The sequence below is a fragment of the Equus asinus genome, chromosome 12 (genome assembly GCF_041296235.1).
Source record: "Equus asinus isolate D_3611 breed Donkey chromosome 12, EquAss-T2T_v2, whole genome shotgun sequence".
Classification (NCBI taxonomy): Eukaryota; Metazoa; Chordata; class Mammalia; order Perissodactyla; family Equidae; genus Equus; species Equus asinus.
Window position 1 is genome coordinate 16,116,205 of NC_091801.1, and position 21,103 is coordinate 16,137,307.

Below are 21,103 nucleotides of genomic sequence, written 5' to 3' on the forward strand. Positions count from 1 at the left end.
ACTCATAACAATATTCATAAGACAGGGTTTAGGAGGAGAAGAATGAGAAGAGAAAGAGCCCTGGACTTGAACTTGTGGGGAAACATCTCAATTTTGCCACAGATTAGCTCAAACAAGTCATTTGCCCTCTTTTGGTTTGTGTTTCTCATCCGTAAAATGGAGCTAATGAAAGCTCCCTGGCCTCGTCCACAGGGTTGTTAGGAAGCAAAGGGCCTGGGGGCTGCGATTTCTCTTTTGCTCACTTTAACCCCACCACACTGAGTTTTCTTTGGCCTTTTCCATCTCCCTGTCTCTAACCTACATCCGAACTCCAAAAGCTGGGATGAGGGTAGAGAGGTTACCATAGACTGAATGTGTCCCCCGAAAATTCATACATAGAAACCTAGTGACCAATATGATGGTATTAGGAGGTGGGGCCTTTGGGAGGTGATTAGATCATGAAGGTGGAGCCCTCATGAACGGGATTAGTGCCCTTATAAATGAGACCTCCGAGAGCTCCCTTGCCCCTTCCACCATGTGGGGACACAATGAAAAGACAGCAGTCTATGAACCAGGAAGTGGGCCCTCACCAGACACCAAATCGGCAGGCACCTTGATCTTGAACTCCCCAGCCTCCAGAACTGTGGGAAATCAACGTCTCTTGTTTATAAGCCACTAAGCCACCTAGACTATATAGGCTTTTTTTTCTTTTGAGGAAGATTGGCTGTGAGCTAACAGCTGTGCCCATCTTCCTCCACTTTATATGTGGGACACCCGTCACAGCATGGCTTGATAAGCCGTCTGTGAGTCAACACCCAGGATCTGAACCCCAGGCCATGGAAGTGGAGTGCGGGAACTTAACAGCTACGCCATGGGACCGCCCCATATATAAGGTATTTTTTATAGCAGCCTGAATGGACTAAGACAGAGGTCAACTATCTCCTCTATTCTTTAAGACTTTAAATGTTAAGCCTGGCTTATAGTTAAAAATATCATTTCTTCCCCCTCCGCACAAACTGTGTCTGCCCCCCATCCTCTCCTTCCCCTGCCCCCGCTTAAGCGAGAAGCTTGACTTCCTTATTGTTTAAAGTTGTCCTGCGAGGTGGAAGCCTGGCAGGGATGCTCTGAAGCGACTGTAATTAGGTTCAGGAGCTGGCGTCAGGGCACTGCTGATGGAGCTGGCTTGAGGACAGGGGAGGGCTAGGCCACAGCTGAGGCTCACGACTGCCAAGAAAAGCTGTCCCGGCGCCAGAGCTCCAGGTTGGGGCTGGAGATGTCTGCCATCGCTCCTGCAGGGGTGTGACAGCATTCGGCTGTGGACCAGGATGCTGCTAGGCCATCAGCGACTTGGAGCGCAGAAGTGGCACTCTTTGGAATCCTGGAAGATCCATCAGGTTTGCATCTTTGGTGGAGTTAAAAATCAAAGCTCCAAGAACAGAACTCTGGATGCAATATGTGACAGCTTATTGGGACTGGACGGAATCATGGCCAGGAATTCAAATCGTTCTGCGCTCTCCAACTCATTTATTCCCAAATCACCTGTGTGAAAAAGGGCAGGAGGGAGAAAATGTCCCACTAATCTGAATGACTTTATCAAAATCACACAGAGAGCTTGAATTCCTTTATTTACATGCTAAACTTTACAACAAAGCTTTACCTTTCCTGATTCAAATATCTTAGCATTTGATTTTTTAATATTTTGTACTATCAAACATTAAAATTTTCAGTAAGACCGTTTATCGTGTCCAGAAAAAAAACGACAAAACCAGGAATTCAATAATAAATATTGTCATCGTCATCCCTTCAGGAAATCCCAGGCATGTGGGATTCATATACACCTGGCTTCCTGGAGAGACACAACTCCGTGTGGATTGCAATGGTTCATGGTTTGATGAGTGATAACAAGCAAACACAACTCTTATTAGTTGTGCAGGGTTGTTTCTAGATGGCATTGTTTTATGAAGAAGTGAGGTTAATGCTTTAAATTTGTAAATGGTCTGTACTAACACATGACAGCTGTTTTCTCATGCCAAACTTCCATAGTGATATTTCCCAAATTAAAAATGGCTTTGTTGATATATCGAATATTTTAATTCTGGAAGCATAAGAAAAAATAACACAATAAAACATTATACCTTTTTCTACCAAAACTACGGAATTGGTAGGAAAAACACAGATGGTTCAGCTAAAACCAGAGGGGAAAAATAAGTTGGGGGAAGAAGAGACCAAGAAGCAGATAATAAATTTGTCTGGAATGTTTCCAGGTCACAAAGACTCAGTATTTTTTTCCCCCAAAGAACAAAAGGCCACTAAAAGTGGAGACTAGTTTCTTAGGGGGATGGAAGTCAAAAATGCCTACAGGGTTAGATAGAGAAGGTAGGCAAGTGAAGGCAGCCAGGTACGAGAAAAATCACAGGGCTTTTGTCTTTTCATAGAGATGTGGGTGTACAGAATTCTCCCTTGACTATAAGAAAATCAACAGTATGGACATGACAATAAATGGCAACCGCTCCTTGGCTTAAGTGATGGGGAGCCACGGGGAGTGGTGGGGACCACGCTCACCTGGGGAGGACACAGCCCACCTGACAGAGGCAGCTTCGACTCCACGGGAAGCACCCAACTGATGGCTGCCTCATAGGAATGTAAGCCTTCATTCTTCTGAATTTTCAAGAAAAGTCAGAATCTGGATTTTTTTTACTTAAAATCACCTGATTTTTAGAATGTTGCTTTGATTTTAAAAAGGGTGCTGGTCAAGCAAAACACATCTGTGGGCTAGCTCTGGACTGCAGATCCGATTTGTGACCTCTGCTTTAAAAAACAAAGTATTTCCAAATATTTATGGTTTCTTAATTCCCCTCATGATCTAAGAGAAGCATTGCGTCAGCGTTAGTGAGATGTCAGCGTCATCCCAATTCCCTAAGAATACAAGAAATGCCACATTGAGTCAGACCAATGGTCTAATCGGCTCAATGTTTGGTTTCTCGGACTGGCACCAAGGGACCTTTCGGGAAAGATTTAGAACCTAATCTCTTTGACTCCATTCTCAGAAAGCTAGGAAAATCCTGAAAGCACTTCTGGTTTTCTTCTTTTCGATTTATAAAATATTTCAAGTGCAGGAAATATTAGAATAAACAACACGTCTCCTAAAGATGTGTTAAAAAGATTTGATAAAGCTAGCTTTCTCATAGCTTAGCATTTGATCATAGCTGCTTCAGATATATTTTTTAAATTTTAAAATGTGGATACTGTTGGTGCTCTTCGTTACTATTCTTTCCCCAGAGGTAACCATCACCCCAAACTTCATGTGGATCATATTCATGTGTGTTTTTCCAGCTTAAAAAAAAAGGTAAGCCTTCACCCATTAGTGTAGTTTAAAAACCTGAACCATTTACAGGTATAGGCACAACTTGAACAACTTCTGAAGTTGTGGAAAAAGGAAATCCAGATTAAGGGAACCATTCGTTAAGTCATTTAATCTTTCCACAGATTAAGTTTTCTCGTGGGATAATGATCTTTGTCCTACCCACCCAACTTGGGTGGGAAGACAATAACACACAATCATGAAAATGAATGTTCTTTGGAAAAAGACAAAGTGTTATCCACATGCAAAGTTCTAGCACTTTTATTAATGGATTCCTTATGTGTCTTACTTGCTTCACAAAGTACTAGTTTATTTTACTTGTCCTCAGACAAAGTTGAGGGAGTGGCCCCCGTTCACACTGAATAAGAGCTTTCCTTCCCAGCTTGGTTTGATAAGCTTTGATTACAATCTTTCTTAGTCTTTGTCTTTCGAGACAAAGACGTAGAATTGTTTTATTCTTTCCCAAAAAGAAAATTGTTCTGTTACATTTTTGTAATTGTTTTCCTAAGCCTTTCCCAAGTCTGTTGTACCTTTCTGGAGGCACACTAATAACGTTGCCTGCAGTATTGCAAGTGCAAAAAGTTTTGCTTAGGCAAAGATTTATTCAAGAACTTGGCAAACATAATGACATGTAAGTAAAAAACAAGACAAAACCCAACCATATCAAAACCACAATGAGCTACTTCCTCATACCCATGAGGATGGCTGTTATCAAAAAACCCCAGAAAATAACAAGTGTTAGCACGGATGTGGAGAAATTGGAGCCCTCGTGCACTGTTGGTGGGAATATAAAATAGTGCAGTTGCTAAGGAGAACAGTATGGTGGGTCCTCAAAAAATTAAAAATCGAATTATCAAATTGTCCAGCAATTCCACTTCTGGGTACACACCCCAAGGAATTGAAAGCAGGTCTCCGAGAGATATTTATGTACCTATGTTCATAGTACCATTATTCACAATAGTCAAAAAGGGGAAGGAACCCAAATTTCTATGAACAGATGAATGGATAAACAAAATGTGGTATATACATACAATGGAGTATTATTTAGCCTTCAAAAGGAAGAAAATTCTGAGACATGCTACAACATGGATAAACCTTGAGGAAGGACATTATGCTAAGTGAAATAAGTCAGTCACAAAGGACAAGTACTGTATGATTCCACTTATATGAAATACCCAGAGCAGTCAAATTCTTAGAAACAGAATGCAGAATGGTGGTTGCCAAGGGCAGGCGCTATGGGGAGTTACTTTTAGTGGGTATAGAACTTCAATTTTGTAAGATGAAAAGAGTTCTGGAGATTGATTGCACAACACTGTGAATGTACTTAACACTCCTGAACTGCACACTTAAAAAGGCTTAAGATGCTGAAAAATCAAAAACCAAAAGCCAGCTAAAGTCTACAGCAATAAGATCCAAGAAGAATTATGAGAACATTACAATAGTCTAGGCAAAAGTCTCTGTCACGCAGTACCCTCAGCCAAGAGCAGACTTTTTCTGCTGAGAAAGGTCTTTTCTAGACATTTCACTCATGGCTCACTGTGGTTCACCGTCAACGTGCTTTGCCAACGAGATAACAAGACCCATCTATGTTTCTGCTCTCTCTCAGCCCCTGGACCATCACTATGCATTCACAGGTTGTTTTTAGGAAGGGCTCAATATATATTTGTTGAAGGACTGATTGACGGAAGGGATCATGGTTAAGCGTGTAGCTGTAGACACTGAGGCTGAACACAGGTCCTAGTTTCACCCTTCACCAGCTCACGACAGCCTACGTGACTTCTCCAAGCCTCATTTTTCTCATGCAAAAATTGAGGAGAGTAATAGTAACTACTTCATAGCACAATCGTGAAGGTTAAATGAGCGAATGCTTAGCATGGGATCTGGCTAGAAAAATCCAAGTAAGAGGTAAAGACGAACATGTAGAAAACAACTGGGTTAACTGAAGCTGGTCTACAACCCTTCAGCATTATATTCACATGCCTCCCACAGAAGCCAGTACGTAGTAATTGCTCCGTAAATAGTTACTGACTGAATGAATTAACTAGACTGTAAGGGTGAAATTGGGAATTCTGTTAAAGATGACATTATCAAACAATTCCTTAATTTATTTTCAACACAAGGATGCATATTGAAGAGGTAGAACCGGACAGATACCCATATTCGTTTACGGGAATTGGGTTAGCCTTTGTAGGCTCTCGTGGGTCCATTTCAAGTTAATTTAGCACCTACTATTCCCAGCAGCAGGAATGCAACACAAAACAAAACACGCTCCTGCCCTCTAGCAGCTGTCAGTCAAGAGGAAGAGACAGATACGGAGGCATGTGGTGGATTAAGGGCCATGCTGGAGGCAAGTCCAAGGGCATGCAAAGTTCCATCCATCCTGCTGGAGGGGAGGATGGCTGTGGTGAGGGAAGACCCCGAGGGTGAGGCATCTGAATTGGGTCATGAAGAACAGGTAGACCTCCAGGTGGAGAAAGGGGAAAAGGCTGAGGGGATGAGATGTGCAAAGGCATGAAATATAGGTGAGGGAGATGAAGCGGCTAGACACCTTGAGGGAAGTGTAAGCTATTTCCACGAAGCATTGAGGAGGCGTGGGGAAAGGGAAATAGCCTCACAGAGATAGGCAGGGCCAGATGGCCTAGAGCTCATTTGCCTACAACGAGAGAGGCTTAATCCTTTGGGAAAGGAAAACCATGGAGAGTTGTAAGCAGAAGAGATCTGGTCAGATACTTGAAAGGTAACTCTGGCGACGGAGTGAAGAATAGGTAGGAGAGGCCAAGATTAGAGGGGACTGGTGGGTCAGGGGACCACCCAATTAGGGAAAAACTGGAGAGAAGAGAAGGTCTAGTGAGCTTGGCTGTAGGGAAATGGATGGATACGAAAGATGTTAAGGAAGGTGACTTCAAACGTGTTCACTTCATTTTACTTGAATCACCAGCCACACACACACTGAAGTCATACCTGCAAGACTTTTCATCTCGTCATATTGCCTGAAAATCAGTACTTTCGTCTGAAAAATGAACTGAGAGAGAGCAGACTCTGTGAATCAACCTCAACCATCCTTCCCCCTGCTGGCCCTTAGTGCACCGGCTCCTAGCTGAACCCGAGGAGTTAACTTTATTGAGATCCAACGGTTTAGTTTCAAACTGGCAATCAAAGTCCTTTTCCATGCAGATCAAGTTCCAGCACGGAGGGTTTTATCCTCCAGAACTCCAGCCAGAGGAGCTCTGTAAAGAAGCCCAGGGTCTCTGCTGGCACTGAGTCTGACAGATGCTAGTGATGGGCGAGTGTGATGGGTAAGCCTAGCTGAGCCAGGCTGAGAGTGAGGAATTTGGGTCCAGGAATGGAAACGAGTGGTGGTGAAAATTTGTAAGGGCAAGCTTCTTTTTGCTTTTTTTGCTGAGGAAGATTCGCCCTGACCTAACATCTGTGTCAGTCTTCCTCTACTTTGTTTGTGGGTCACCACCACAGCATGGCCACCATCGAGTGGTGTAGGTCCGTGCCTGGGAACCGAACCTGGATCACCAAAGCAGAGCATGCGGAACTTAACCACTAGGCCATGGGGCTGGCCCCAGGGCAAGCTTTTTATCTGTCCTAGGATACCTTAGAATTTGACCCTAGGTTTATGAACAAGACCGTAGGGCTGGGCCATTAAAGAAGGTGAGAAGATGAGAAACCCAATCAGATGATACAGAAGAAAAGTCAGAACCATCAGACTTTGCCAGCCTTTCTAAGTGCTCTACAATTAACCCAGGTGAGCTGATTCTTCAGAAAAACATCATAGCCACGGTGGTGGTAGCAAATTACTACCAGAAGATATGTCAAATACTGTAACTTTCAATGACCTAGCAATGTTACAAGCTGTGAAGAAATCATTCACTCTAATAATAATAACTGTTGAAAGTTCCTCTAGTATCTATCAATATTCACATACACCACATGGAATCAAGGTCATAATCTCATATCCTTGAACAGCTTTGCCAAAATATTTAAAAAATTTCTTGACCCAGGGTTTCCAAGGTACATGATCAAATCCTTGACTGTTATAGTATTTATTCCACGCTTACTCTCTTCCTCCAACCTCCTATTCTCCTGGGCCCCTCCCCAGACTGTTTCAAAAGCTTAAGAACAGAAAAGCAATGTTGAAACCCAAACGAAATGCCTTATAATCAATACAAGTTCATCTTACAAACTGAGGTGTTGGGTAAGGGACTATAATTAACTGCCAAACCCCAAAATGTTCCCTGATTGCTACTGACAACTTGGAAGGTCAGGAAATCCTTTGAGCTAAAGAGACTAACAAGTGAAAAATCCCGCGTCTCACCCAGCTCCACATCTTGGTCATCAGTGAGCACAAGGATAATGTTGGGTCGGATGTTTTTGCGTTCCTGCTGTAACCGTCCTCTGAACCTCGGGGATCTGACATTCGAACAGAGGCTCCCCAGCAGTTCTGTGCCCAGGACAGCCAAAACCAGCGCACAGCAAGAGTACTTCATTGTGTCTGATCCAATGTCGCAAAATTGACAAAAGGTCTCAGTCTCCTGGTTTCTGCAGGTCTGGGAGGTCAGAGAAAAAGGGAGAGGGAGAGACAAAAATGAAACCCAAACCCCAAACACAGTCGCAGAAAAAAAGCTACGACTAAGAGAGACCTGGCGAGGAAGCTGGCCGAGAAAGGGCTGTGCTTGAGTCAGCGTGGCAAACCCTCACAGGCGGAGGGTAGCTGTTTAAGCACTTGATTATTTTGCAAATTCACTTTTGTGCTTTATTCTCATTCCAACTTTTCCTATTTCAATGCATTGCCAAAGTCTAATTTCCAACACAGAGCTCGAATGTAAAAGCTTTCTGACAGGAGCTAATACCTTGAATTAGGTGTCCTGGTTGAAAAATCAATTTCTATGCTCAGAGGTATTCAGAACATCTGCAGATGGAGTCCTAGAAGGGGGAGAAAAAATACAAAGAAAGCATCAGTCAAGGGTTTTGCTACAGATTTTTGGTCTGAAGTAGTCTCTTGAAACAGCATATTTTTTATGTATATATATATTTTTAATCTGCACTCAAAAATGGAGAAACACAAGGAAACAACATTCAGAACTGCTAATAAAGGACTCAATACCTTCATTTCATCATTAGCTCCATAAAACGGTGCTAGGGTGTCACGCTGCTCACACTCTAATAGAACTTTAAACATCCCCAAGAAAACTAGTGATGAGTAGGAAGAGCCGGCCTGCGAAACCACAGTGCATTTGGAGAGAGCATCTGGGGCGCGCTTGGCTCGAGGGGGCATGCTGGGGGAGTGTTAACTCACCTGCGTGCGATATTGAGTACTTATCAAGCGGAATGAAAAGCAAAGCTGTCATTTGTCATCTGCATTATGTCACTCACTACCCAGGAGAGTTCTTTCTGCTGACAAAGACTTCAGAGTGAGTGACCGGGAGGGCAACCTTTCCCAGACCCAGAAAAGCGCCTAACAGTCCTCCATCAATCACCAGGGGAAGGGGCGCTTCCTCCTGGCGAGGCTGGTCCCTCGGTCCAGCCGTGTCCTCACACCTGGCGCCTAAGGGGACAGAGTCCTCCCTCGGCTGTCAGCGCCAGCCTCACTATTATCAAGACCTGGTGACGCACGGCCAGCACAGAGGTTGTGCTTTGCTGCAGGTGATCCAAACCCGCAAAGCAGAGTGATGGACAGGCTCTGAGGCTGGCGGTGACAGGCTCTCTTCCACCATAAAAAACAAATAAATAAAATCTAGAGGGGAGCGCTGCAAAAATCTTCACAAATCTGCACAAGAGGAGACTTTTGAAAGGGTTGGGAAAAGCTCCTTTCACTGTAGAACACTAACCTGCAGAAAGCTTTTCTCTCGGACTTCTGAAAGATAGCAAAGGGCTCACTGGAAAAAACTCTTCCTCTTGGAAGTCATGTCTGTATGGGAATTTAGGGTGCCCTAAAATTAGCTAGATAGCAGCCCACTTCATTAGCCACTCTGTGGCCCAACACCTGAGGGTCTGTATTTTGATCCGCAACAATAAACCGGTATCAGATACGTGAGCATAACGAATTAAGCATGAGCATTGCAGAGCAGGAAGAAAGGGGCTCCATCGCTCACTGCCATATCTTTAGTTCTGGAGGCTGACAGGGCAGGGAAAGAAGAAAGCCTGTGCGCTGTTTCTCCCTGCCATACACAGTACTTTGTTTTACATAAACACGCACACCCCCCCTATTATTTTAAACTTTATGAGCTGTTTTGTAAACAGGTCTAATGCTTTTCACTCTGCAGCCCGCAATTACTCTGAGAGAGAGAGAGAGAGAGAGAGAGAGAAACTCAGCAAGAAATAGGTTTTTAAACAAATATCTAGTGTCTACAGCAAGGCCCTCCTGACTACATCATCTGCAGAGTAACAAACAAGCCACCTCTGATTGAGCCTGATGGCCTGAGAAAGTCAATATGTAAGGTTCTGGGTCGTTTTTTGGGTAATAACTCGGGGTTATTTCAGTGATTGTTGAGCATGCGGAACGCTCAAAGCCTGCAATTGTTCTGCACTGACTGGTTTCTGTGCATTTGTTTTAAATCAGGGGCAAATTGATACAAGCATGAAAGAATAAGAAAACGAAAGAAACAAGCATCAAACAACGGTTTTCTCCCACAAAGCATGCATCAGGCTAAACAGTTAAATATAGAAGTTTCTTAGAGGGTTGGTCTGATGAGTAGCAAAACTGTTCACCTCTCAAAGCCTGCAAGGGTGTGTGAAAACAGAGTGAGCAGGGGTTTCTCGCATCTGCTATGGTATAAACCAACCTCTGCAGACAGTAGTGACCTGGAAAGCACGGTCAGGCTCAGAGAGGAACCAACAGTGGCACTCAGAGTTTATTTAATCAGCCACACATGAAACTGAAAACTCTTGACAATTAAGATGCTGATAACATTTCCTGGAACCCAATCAACATAACTGGTTATTCTTTTCTTTATCTTATTTACTTTACTTCTTCCTTTAGGAAAAAGAAAATGAGCTTTAATGGTACCTTGTATAAACTACATTGAAAATCACTTCCTAATGAAGAGAAGAGAGAACAGAGTGGATGCGTTTTTTTTTACCTATGAAGTGACCTTCCTTTCTGGACAATTAAAGGCGCAGAAGAGACCTATATTTCTTCTGCTGCCATTTATTATCAATTCAGAAGATTCATACGTAAAAGCACAGAAATTGAGTGGTAAAGAAAACTGAACTTTCAGACAGGTCCGTCCAGCAGGAGCTCTCCATCCTTTATCCCACCTCCTTCACCAAAACACACAAACACCACTCGGACAAAACCGCGCACAGACAATTCTTTATTCAAAAATGACCTTTTAAAACTTGTCATGCTCTCACCGCCTGGTTTCCAGCTCCAGAAGGAAAAGAAGTAAAGAAGAAGAACAAAAACCTGACAGAGGAAAAGCAGCCCTTGACAAAGGAGACAAGGACGCAATGTTTGAATTGGATACTTTGCGGCCGACGACAAGTGTCCTTAGAGACTAACAACTTGTTTTGAGAAATAGTAGAAAATGGGGGAAACGTAAAAAAAGGTTTTTCTCACACATGGAAAGTAAGCTTGAGGAATGGTGTTGTATTCACGAATTAGGACCAGAATACAAGCTGCCTTTTCTCCAAGCCATAAAATGAAAACACCCTTTACAGCTACGGCCACTGGTGTGGAAAGTTTACAGGGGTTTGTTTGGGGCAGGCAAGCCAAACTATAAATGTGACGTTAGAAGTTTCAAGTCACATATAAAAGAAAAAAAGACTGGGAAGACCTCAATCCAACTGGATGCAAAGTCTAGTTCACATGTGCCCATCTAGCAATACCGCACACTGTATCGAAGCCCTCATTGCTCCAAAAGGTTTCAGGGGAATCTCTGTCCTCATCGAGTTCCCCCCTTGTCTGAGTAGCTGGTGCTGAGCAAGGGGATGGTGGAGATACGCTGAAAAGGTCCTGCTTCGTTTAAAGTATAATCTGGGGCTTTGGAGGGATTCTGAGATCCTTTTGGGGGGTGGGGTTCATGAGGCTGGAACCATTTTGATAAGAATATTGACACATTATTTGCTTTTTCACTTTGCTGACATTTGCACTGATGGTGCAAGAGCAATGCTGGTAAAACTGCTTTCGTCGTAGTAAGAACGAAGGGAGCATCACACATAGTTAAAACAAAAGCCAGTTTCACTTAAGATGAAGCAGTAACATGATCCATTTTATTAAACCTTGACCCTTGAGTACACGTCTTTTCTTTTTAATTTTCTGTTTTATGAGAGAGGAGGTACATAGTAAGCCCTTCTCTGCCTATGGAGGTGTGATGGTGAGAAAAAGCACTGAGTGACTGAATTGCAAGAACTAGACACTTTTCTTCTTTCTCACAGAACACTCTTTTTACTTGTAAGAACTATTCGAACTTGGATATTTGGCAGACATTTTCCCAAATAAGGGATGAAATGAGACTGTCGTTTCAAAGAAAACAACTGACAATATTTGTTTTATTTGTTGCCAGTGATAGAAATCTAGCTTTCAAGTTAAAATCAGAATTTTGGACAACTCTTTATCCACCCCTGAGAGCTTGGCAACTTCCCGACACGTAAACTCTCCTGATGACAATAGCATTGTTATTAGCAAGTGTTATTTTTTGATACTGTAAAATGAAATGTGTCAACATTCAGGATGTTTGCATAATTCAGTGACCCAATATTTCCCAAATGACCAAATATAATGCTAAAAAATCATACATGAGTAAAAAACATTCAATCAAAGTGCAAGATGACCATTGGGTTTTGATGTAACAGGCTATAAAGGTTCACTGATATGGTTTCAGATTTCTTACTACCTCTGACCTTTAAGAAATGAGCACTTGTCAAGTTTTGGTATAGTATCAAAGAAGATCTACAGGTATCTGAAAAAGCTATTAAAATACTTCTCCCTTTTCAACTGCTTTCCCACGTGAGGCTGAATTTTATTCCTATACTTCAATCAAAACAATATATTTCAACAGACTGAATCCTGAAGCTGTTAGGAACATTAAAGAGATTTGCAAAAACGTAAAACAAGGCCACTTTACTCACCAATATTTTTTTGGTTTAGAACATACAGGTATTTTTCATAAAGTATATCATGTAAGTTAGCATATAAAAGATTTATTATTGTTATCTTCAAAAGAATTTAAAAATATTTTTTAAATTTCTCAGTTTTAATTTCTAAGTATCAATAGCTATAATCTACTTAAAAACTCTTCGGAATCCTCAATAAGTTTTAATAATATAAAGGGGTCCTAAGCTCAAAGAGTTTGTGAATTGCTGGCCTCTACTTTACATGATTTCATAGTTAAGCCCAGACTTTTACCTTGAAGGTTGTAGATCTGACCCTATTCACAAACTTCTTATTCACTTTTTTTCTTAAAGCCTTGAAACTGTCCTAAATTCTAAATGGTTGGTATAACAAAGGAATTATTGATGAATGATGATATTTTGTGTGGTTTTTTTTATCTAAAGATAACGCAGAACTTTCCAAATGAAGGCCCACACATCTAAAGTGTGTGAGAGACAGAATCAGAACAAACCACTCAGCACGGACATTCACTTCTCAGGGACGGGGCAAAAGAATTGTTTCTAGTACAAAGCAGTGCCACCCCATAGTTAGGACAGAGGAAAAAGGGACCCCATAACCAAGCATGCCAGCAGCATGCAATTATTCGAAGCTGAATTTAGCCAGAACACACTTAGTTTGTTGTCAGAATGAAACAAAACAGGATTATACCAGCACGAAGCGGGTATCCACATCCTGGCCCCACCCCCACCACCAATCTACATACTCACATTTCTCAAGGTCAGTGTACTCCGTCCTTTCCTCTTAATTTTGGCTTTCAAGTTTCCCACACATCACTTCTTTGCTTAGAGGAAGCCTTCAGGTCGTGCTATCTTCTTTATGATATATGTGAAACCACAAAGGAGCTAATTTCTTCTTTTAAAAACCCCATAGCTGGCAAAGTTCATCTGCTGTTAATCCCCAGAAAGCCTGTTTCCTGATCTAATTTATTACAACTCCAAGCAAAGAAGATAGACAACAGCCACCTTTTGGTGCAGTAACATTTTTGTGCTCCTCTAATGATAAATCTCTTCCAACAACCAATGACAGCTGAAAAGTGTGCATCTCTCACTGGGAGCACCTTTGGGAAAATACTTGACTAAATGATGCGATCCTCCTCCAACAACCCTCGCTTTTCTTCCTCCTCCCCACCCCACCCCCTCAATACTGTGAATCCTGAGATTGAAGGAACCTTGGAAAGTCATCTATTCACAAAACTGTCAGTGTCGGTTATCCCTGGGGTACAGTGAGGGAGAGGGTTGGGTTCTATTTTTTACTTCATTCATGTCTACGTTGGATTTTTCTCAATGACCTGTTGCATTATAAAAATAGAAATAAGTAAATTTAAGTTTTCTACGTTTTTCCCTCTGTCTTCTCATGAAGGAAGAGAATAGACAGAAAGAATTGAGCAGTGATAGGAATGAAGTGAGATGTTACAGAAAGAAACGCACCTTCGAGACTTAGCCCCACAAAGATGGGAACTAAACCACACAAAAAACAGGCATAGCAAGGGCATTTTAGAGATTGCAAAAGGCCCAAGACTAAAACTTGCCCCGCTGCTTTTGAATAAGAATTAGCAAAACGAAGGAAAATAAAGTGATCTAAAAATTTTGAAAAGAACCAGAAGGACCTGATATTCCTAAAGCAGATGCTACAAAGTGTCTAAAGGATCTGATAATGGTCACTAGTTTTAATCGTGGCAGTGAGATCCAAGAGAACAAGAACAAAGAGATTATTGGCGTTCTAAAAAAGAGGGGCATCGGAAACTTCAGTTAAAATGTGTCTGGTGAAAAGATAGGAATATTGATAGAAAGAACTACAAATGTGGTCTTAGGCACCTTGGCTAGGTCTTAAAGTATATGGTTTATTACGTTAAATTCCATTAAATTTGCCTTTGGTTTTAGATATTTATAGCTGATTTGTAGTGAAGTATCTTGAGGTTTTGCATCAGTCAGCAGAAGCAGTTATGTAACAAATAAACTTCAAATATCAATGACTTCACACAATAAAAGTAGGTTTGCCACTCTTACTCCAAGTCACACAGAGGATGGTGGAGAACTCTGTGCTGCCCACTCACGCATGGACACAGGCTGATGGGGGCACTGTTGTCTTGTTGCTGCAATAGCTGGACCAAAAAGCAGAGGAAGAAAAAAATTGAAGAATCTTGCAGGAGCTTTTCATGGCTTCAGCTTTGATTCAAATCACTTCTAACATTTCATTGGCTGCAACTAGTCACATGGCCGCACTCAACTGCAAGAAGACTGGGGAATTCGGTGGAGCGGTGAACTGTTTGCTGATTACTGCAGTCTTTGCCACCAGCATAAAGCCTCCTCAGTACCTTGTGTATTTATCTTTCTCTCCCTCTAGACACAAGTGTGTGTGCACATATGCACAAGTGCATACTTAAGATATGTGTATAAATATATTTACACACACATGGACACATATTTCAAGTAATGAAGAGACAGAGTTTTCTTTACAGCTTCAAGTTCAACCATCCCTAAGTACTAAAAATGTACTTTTAACAGATCTGGAGATTTTTCTGGACATGTTTCATTTTAGTTTGTTCCCTGATGTACATAATCTTGGCACAATACACACTTATTTTAAAGTTCCACAGTTCTCGTGAGATATTTAAGTTGGAGAAAATATTTTTAAAAGATAATTAGAGGCTATATTTATATTTCAAAAGCATTTCTCCAAATATTTTCTTGTTGTTGGAATCTATGTGAGGAAAAAGGAACATCTGATTTTGCTATAGAAATTAAGCCACGGTCAAGAGAATTCCACTGGCCTACTTTCTACGCTATCAAGCTCACCGCCAATAGAATGCTCTTTAACATTTTCTAAGGGTTTAAATACAGCAGCAGCGTGTGGAGATACAAGTTCCTTCCAAGGGATCCTGCTGGCCTCACAGAGTGATGACCAAGGAAGGGAGGTCTGGGAAATAGAGTGTGAAAGATGAAGACAGCCAAAGAAAATTCTACTTCCCAGCTCAAGACTTAGGGGCAAATTATAGAGAATAGCTCTGTTTTTGTTTCTATTTTTTTTTTCAAATGTATTACTTACAGGAGAATCTTTAGGAAAAATCAAACATCCGGATTTAAGTCAACTCCTTTGCTCAGAGACATTTTCGAGGAAACCTAAAATTCAGATTGGTCAAGAACTGATATTTCAAAAATATTCCTTCACAAGTTGTACCGGGAAATATCGTTTTGAGATTTTTTGTATTCTTGTTTAAATATATGATTGCAAATCTTTTAATGACAAAATCATCTTGAACGTGTGCTGTATATGATGTCCCTCAGTCCCTGGGCTACCTTCAGGTGATCGTCCTTCCTTTAGCTATATACTTACCTCCTAACAACTAACAAGTGTAGCTAGACATTTATCAAGTAAAAAGAGCAACTCTACTTGAATTTCAAGTGAAATTCAGGCCTGCCATCATGGAAAACATCATCATGTTAGAACAAATTGCGTAACTAGCAGGCTTCTCTAGAAAAATTAATTTATTAATCTTAGCCATAAAGCATGCATAAAACATACAATGAATGCAAATTGTCTATCTGTTTTTATTGACATCCATCTGGTGTATGGCATTCTTATCCAATAAATTCATCTACCTACCCTCAAATCATTATCTGGACATAGAGATATTTATCAATGTCTTCAGATGGATTAGTGCCTGAAGAGATACAGTAGGGAGATGTTTTAAACTTTAAATTCACTAATGTTTACTGATTCAAATGAGGCTACCTCCATCAAAGACCTATAGTAACTTGAAATGAAGATACGACTCCAGTCTTAGTTTATTGTCTGGACAGAGGTCGGGAAATATTTTAGCTAATGAAAACTAACGTTTTACTCTATTGTTACAAGAGAGTAAACTTGAAGTTTTAAGCTGTAAGAATTTCTAGAATGAAAGTTTTAAGAGCCCTATTATTACCCTAAGCTGTAATTTGTCATATTTGTAAAATAATCTGCCTGAAAAGGCTCAGACTATGACTTATGTCTATGGACATTTGGGACAAATTTCTGTTTACTGTCACTGGAATGCCTTTATACATAGGTGTTTACAGTGGGACAAGTCCTCAGATTTCATCTAGACTTCTACACTACAAACACTCGATGGTGTTCCACTTCCAGAATTTATTTTCTCACTGACTATTCTACTTTGTTTTAAACCTTCATTTCTCAGTACGCACAAGAACAGTACTTGTCACACAAAGGAGCTGATATAATTAAACCAGATGATGTGCCCCACAAGTAAAATCAACCATTCATGAAAGCTGGTCACCAGAGGCCATTTCGAACAATGCATATTTCAAAGCAATCTAAAGTAATCCCTTCTCTCTACTGATTTGGTTTCCATGAGTCTTAAGCACATGTGTGTCGCAAAAAGGAAGCTTATTAAAACCTAATGTGATATTAGAGATTGTAATGAAACAGGGTTGGGGTGATTTTGATATCCAAGTCTTCAAAAAGGGAAGCCATTTTCAAGTATACTTTAAGCTTACTAAAATCCTATGCACACAAACGTAGATGGTGCTTACTTATTAATTAAGGAAAACATAAAGAATGCTCCCCTGTTACCTGAATTGGGTTTGCATATAAAATTTGCATAGAAAAGTGGGAGAGAAACTAAAACAGCTTTCACTGATGGACAGATTAGCAAGGCACAGCAAGTATTTTGTAACTATAAATAGTGAGCAACTTGGGTTGTTTAGAAAATTCTTTATAAAGTTGTGACTCTTTAGTACACTATTCTTTTGGCTCACTATGGTGAAACATTATGAAAATGTGTCAAATAACAGCACGTGACAACTTCAAAATATTAGTTGTTATCATTAGTAGAACTGGATTCTTACAGTTGCTGAGTAAGTCTGGCTGCCTACCGAGTTTACTGACATCCAGTCCTGGTGGATCTCTGGTTTTGTTTGTTTGTTTTCCCTGCTCCTTTTTCTATTTCCTGATTGTATTTAGTTTCAATCATGGACGAAAATACAGGGCTAGATTTGATGTTTCTGGTCCTCCATTTCAGGATCTCCTGCATACAGCTTTATATCCTTGAAACGCACACAAAAAGAAACATATAAATGATCACGTACTGGTTTGCGAAACTAGCAAAGAGCAATATCCTGGCACACAGACAATCTGCTTTTCCTCATCTGAACATTGCTTTACAGACCAGATCATATATGAGAAGGAAGGTTGGCAATCTCCACGTTAGACAGCTAACATGAAAGAGATATTCTAGAAAACACATTATAGAATCTCTGAGTTTGAAGGTGTTAGGGACCAAATGTTTATGTCCTTCCAAATTCATATGTTACAATCCCAACCCCTAACATGACGGTATTAGGAAGCAGGACCTTTGGAAGGTAATTAGGTCATGAGGGTGGAAACCTCAAGAATGGGATTCATGCCCTCATGAAAGAGAACCCAGCAGGTTCTCCTACCTCTTTCTGCCATGCCAGGTCGCTGAGAAGATGGCTATCTATGAACCAGTAAGTGGGCCTACACCAGACAATGAAACTGCTGCACCTTGATCTTGGACTTTCAGCTTCCAGAACTGTGAGAAATAGATGTTATTTAAGCCACACACTCTATGGCATTTTTGTTACAGCATCCCGAATGGACTAAGATAAAAGGGATCTTTAAGTTCACCTACATGAACTTTTAACTAATTAATAAAGCTTCTCTAGAGCATCAATGAAAAATGTCCATGTCTAGGTAACACAGGACCACTAGGCCACTTGTTTAGTTTGGGGCAGCACTTAAGGTTAGAAAATCTTCCTTTCATTGAACAAAAATCGCCCTTCCTCTCTTCTAGATGTTTATTAGTGCTATATTCTTCTGAGCCACACAAAATAATTCCATATTCTTCTATAAAACAAATGCCTTAAATATCTGAAGATTGTTTCCATCTAACTCCTAAATCTTCTCCCCTTACATAACATACTTACATGGAAGTTTAGTGGTAAATTATGGGAGAGTGGTGGAAGGGGTTATTTTGGATTTGGCCACTGGTTGGTTAAGTATTGGATCAATGAAAGGATCTAAAGCTGTAGTTACACAAATAAGAAGCCAGCATATTTAAGGCCCATCTGGCTCAAAAGAATTTTGATAAATAGAATACTAATCAGTGCTTCCCAAATTCACTAGGAAAAATTTCCTTATGTACCACCACTTTCGTGTTTGGACTAAATTCAACTAAAAAGATCTTCCAAAATTTGCCTAATTGACTTGTTAATCAGTTTTATTGGAGAGTAAAGCCAGATAAGAAAGAGAAAGAGCTGGGCAAAGAGTCATAATCCAAGTACTGGATTTTTAAAAATTCCTTGACAATTTAGTTATTGATTTCTCTCTAGATTTGGAGGGAGCTTTTCTTCTAAGAAGAAACAACTTCTTTACCACACTTGGCTCCCAGTTTCAGAATACTGGACACTGTAAAAGAGCTATGCGAGAGAAGAACAACCATTCCACCATTAAACAAAGGCCCCAAGCTCAAGCACTTCATTCATAAGGTAGAGCAGGGGTTCACCAGAATCACCTGGAGGTCTTGTTAATTATTCCAGCATTCCCGATTCAGGAGTGGGGCCTAAGAAATTGCATTTCTAACAAGTTCCAAGGTGATGCTGATGCAGACAGCACTGGTCCAGGGCAGAGCAATCAACCCACTAGCACCAGCAGAAAGAAAGGGGGACGGAGCCAAGCCTGGGGCAGGTGGTTCAAGTCTTCCACGCAGGTTGATCTCTCAGGCCTTTGCCTTGGCTGAAGCAGCTAAACGCTCACCAGACAGGACTACCGATATTGCCAATTATTTCATAGCTGGTAGGACTTTTGGAAGACTGTCTTTTGTAGAGTTGCCAAGAAGGCAAACATTCCAACACATTCAGTCTTCACTAGGCACAGGCAACTGAAAGAGTTTCCATTGGAGAACATTAAACTTCCCTCAGCAAATATCTGGAAGTGTTCTTTGGAGCGGCTTTCAAATGACCCTCTAATATCTCTTTCTAGATATTCTCTTTCAATGTCTTAAGAAACTAGGTTCCACAAATCCTTGACACACATGAACTAATGGAGTCTGACAGTGGCCCCGCACAATGCTGAAGTTTATTCCATTTATTAAATAATTGTTAGGCACAAAGGTAGGTTTACCACCACCCCATTTTACTTTATATCTTTAGGTAAATTATTACTAGAGATTAAGGAGGCAAAGTGAGTTACTTGCTTTTGTTTTAATGAAGCCCCTCCCTAGTTTTCCGATTCTGCCCAGCTGTCTCTGCCAATCACCCACTCTGGGCCTTTTACCCCCATCTATCATCTCCTCTTTGAGACGCTGGCAGACAAATATAATTGCAGTGAAAAACAACTCTGACTCAATTAAGCAATACCATCCAAAAAATTTACCAAACTATTGTGATGTGCAAGACTCATTAGGTGCTCTGGGAACCCCCGAGCTGAACTCTACTCCTCACACCCTGGAAGAATAGAGAAAGGGATGAGGCCAAACAAAAGTGAGCTGGAAAAGCTGGACGGAACTAACCAGGACTAGGTTCAGCGGGCTGAAACAGAGCGAAGGTCAAGTTTGCAACCTTCCAAACTACTTTGTGTATCTTAATTCTTGCAGCAGCCACTTCTCAGAATCCCAAATTGGGACACGTGGTCTGACACTCAGTGTAGAAGGGGCAAGAATTTTGGAGTCTAGGTTTTCCAGTTGTCCGACTTCAGGGAATATATTCCGACACCACATGGTCTGCTGCTGGGAACTGGGCACTTCCGAGAAGTGGCACATCTTGAATTCGTGGCCTTCTCTCCTTCCTTTGCCCCTCTCCTGGATATCTAAATTTCCAAAATTTCCAGCATGTGGATGAGACTTTACCTTTTCTCAAGAAGTAACATTTTTTGCAAGTAGCCATTGAGCACGTACCACGGAGTAAACATTTCATAGTCATTAGTTCACTTTATCCCAGCCACATACCTATGGAGTAGGTACCATTATCACTCATTTGGAAACTGAGATTCAGGGATGTTAAGGAATCTGCCCAGACTGAACAGTAAGGGACAGAACCCAGGCTACCCCACACCAAAATCTTTGTTCTTAACTCTTCTGGTTTTGTATTTTCTCCTGAAGTGCATTTTCACGTTAAAAGATCTGGTATGCCTAAATGAGTTTGAACCAGCAAAATTAACAGAGAGCAACTTTTTGGGTGGAAATGGCCATCAGGTGTGGCTGGTGTTTCCAGGCACCTGCCACTGTCCCTTACAGCATCTACCAAGGAGAACAAAACAGGGCATCAGTATTGCAGCCACACACCACGTACGGGCCCCCTTTCACCTTACAAACAGAAGGGGTCCCCTCAGAGCTCAGTAAAACAAAGCGTTGTTGCTGGGTGAGAGAGTGGACTGGCGTGGTTGAACATGAATATTCAAGACCACGAGTCACAACTCCATGAATTCCAGGGTCTCCTCTATTTGTACTTAGCATTGTGTGGTCGCGAGACAACTTGCAATGATTAATTAATCCTTGGTGCCGAGGCAGAAGGTGAAATAACTTGTGCAGAGTCACGCAGTCGGTCATTCTCAGGCTCCGAGTTAGTATGGGAGGGCTTCATTTTCCAGAGACAGAAAGAAGATCGGGCTCGCCTTTCCGCTTTGTGCCT

General features: G+C 41.3%; 1 protein-coding gene across 16 annotated transcripts in view; it reads right to left on the reverse strand.

Moving 5' to 3' along the window:
- The window catches only part of SULF1 (sulfatase 1), a 176,255-nt gene that overhangs the window by 72,751 nt on the left and 82,401 nt on the right, over positions 1-21,103 (reverse strand). For all 16 annotated transcript variants that reach the window (XM_070481121.1, XM_070481107.1, XM_070481122.1 and 13 more), the window contains 2 exons: positions 8,200-8,272; positions 7,665-7,896 (listed from right to left, as the gene is read on the reverse strand). In XM_070481121.1, the coding sequence (XP_070337222.1) occupies positions 7,665-7,836 (172 nt within the window). In that variant the 5' untranslated portion in view covers positions 7,837-7,896; positions 8,200-8,272. The remainder of the gene's footprint in view (positions 1-7,664; positions 7,897-8,199; positions 8,273-21,103) is intronic.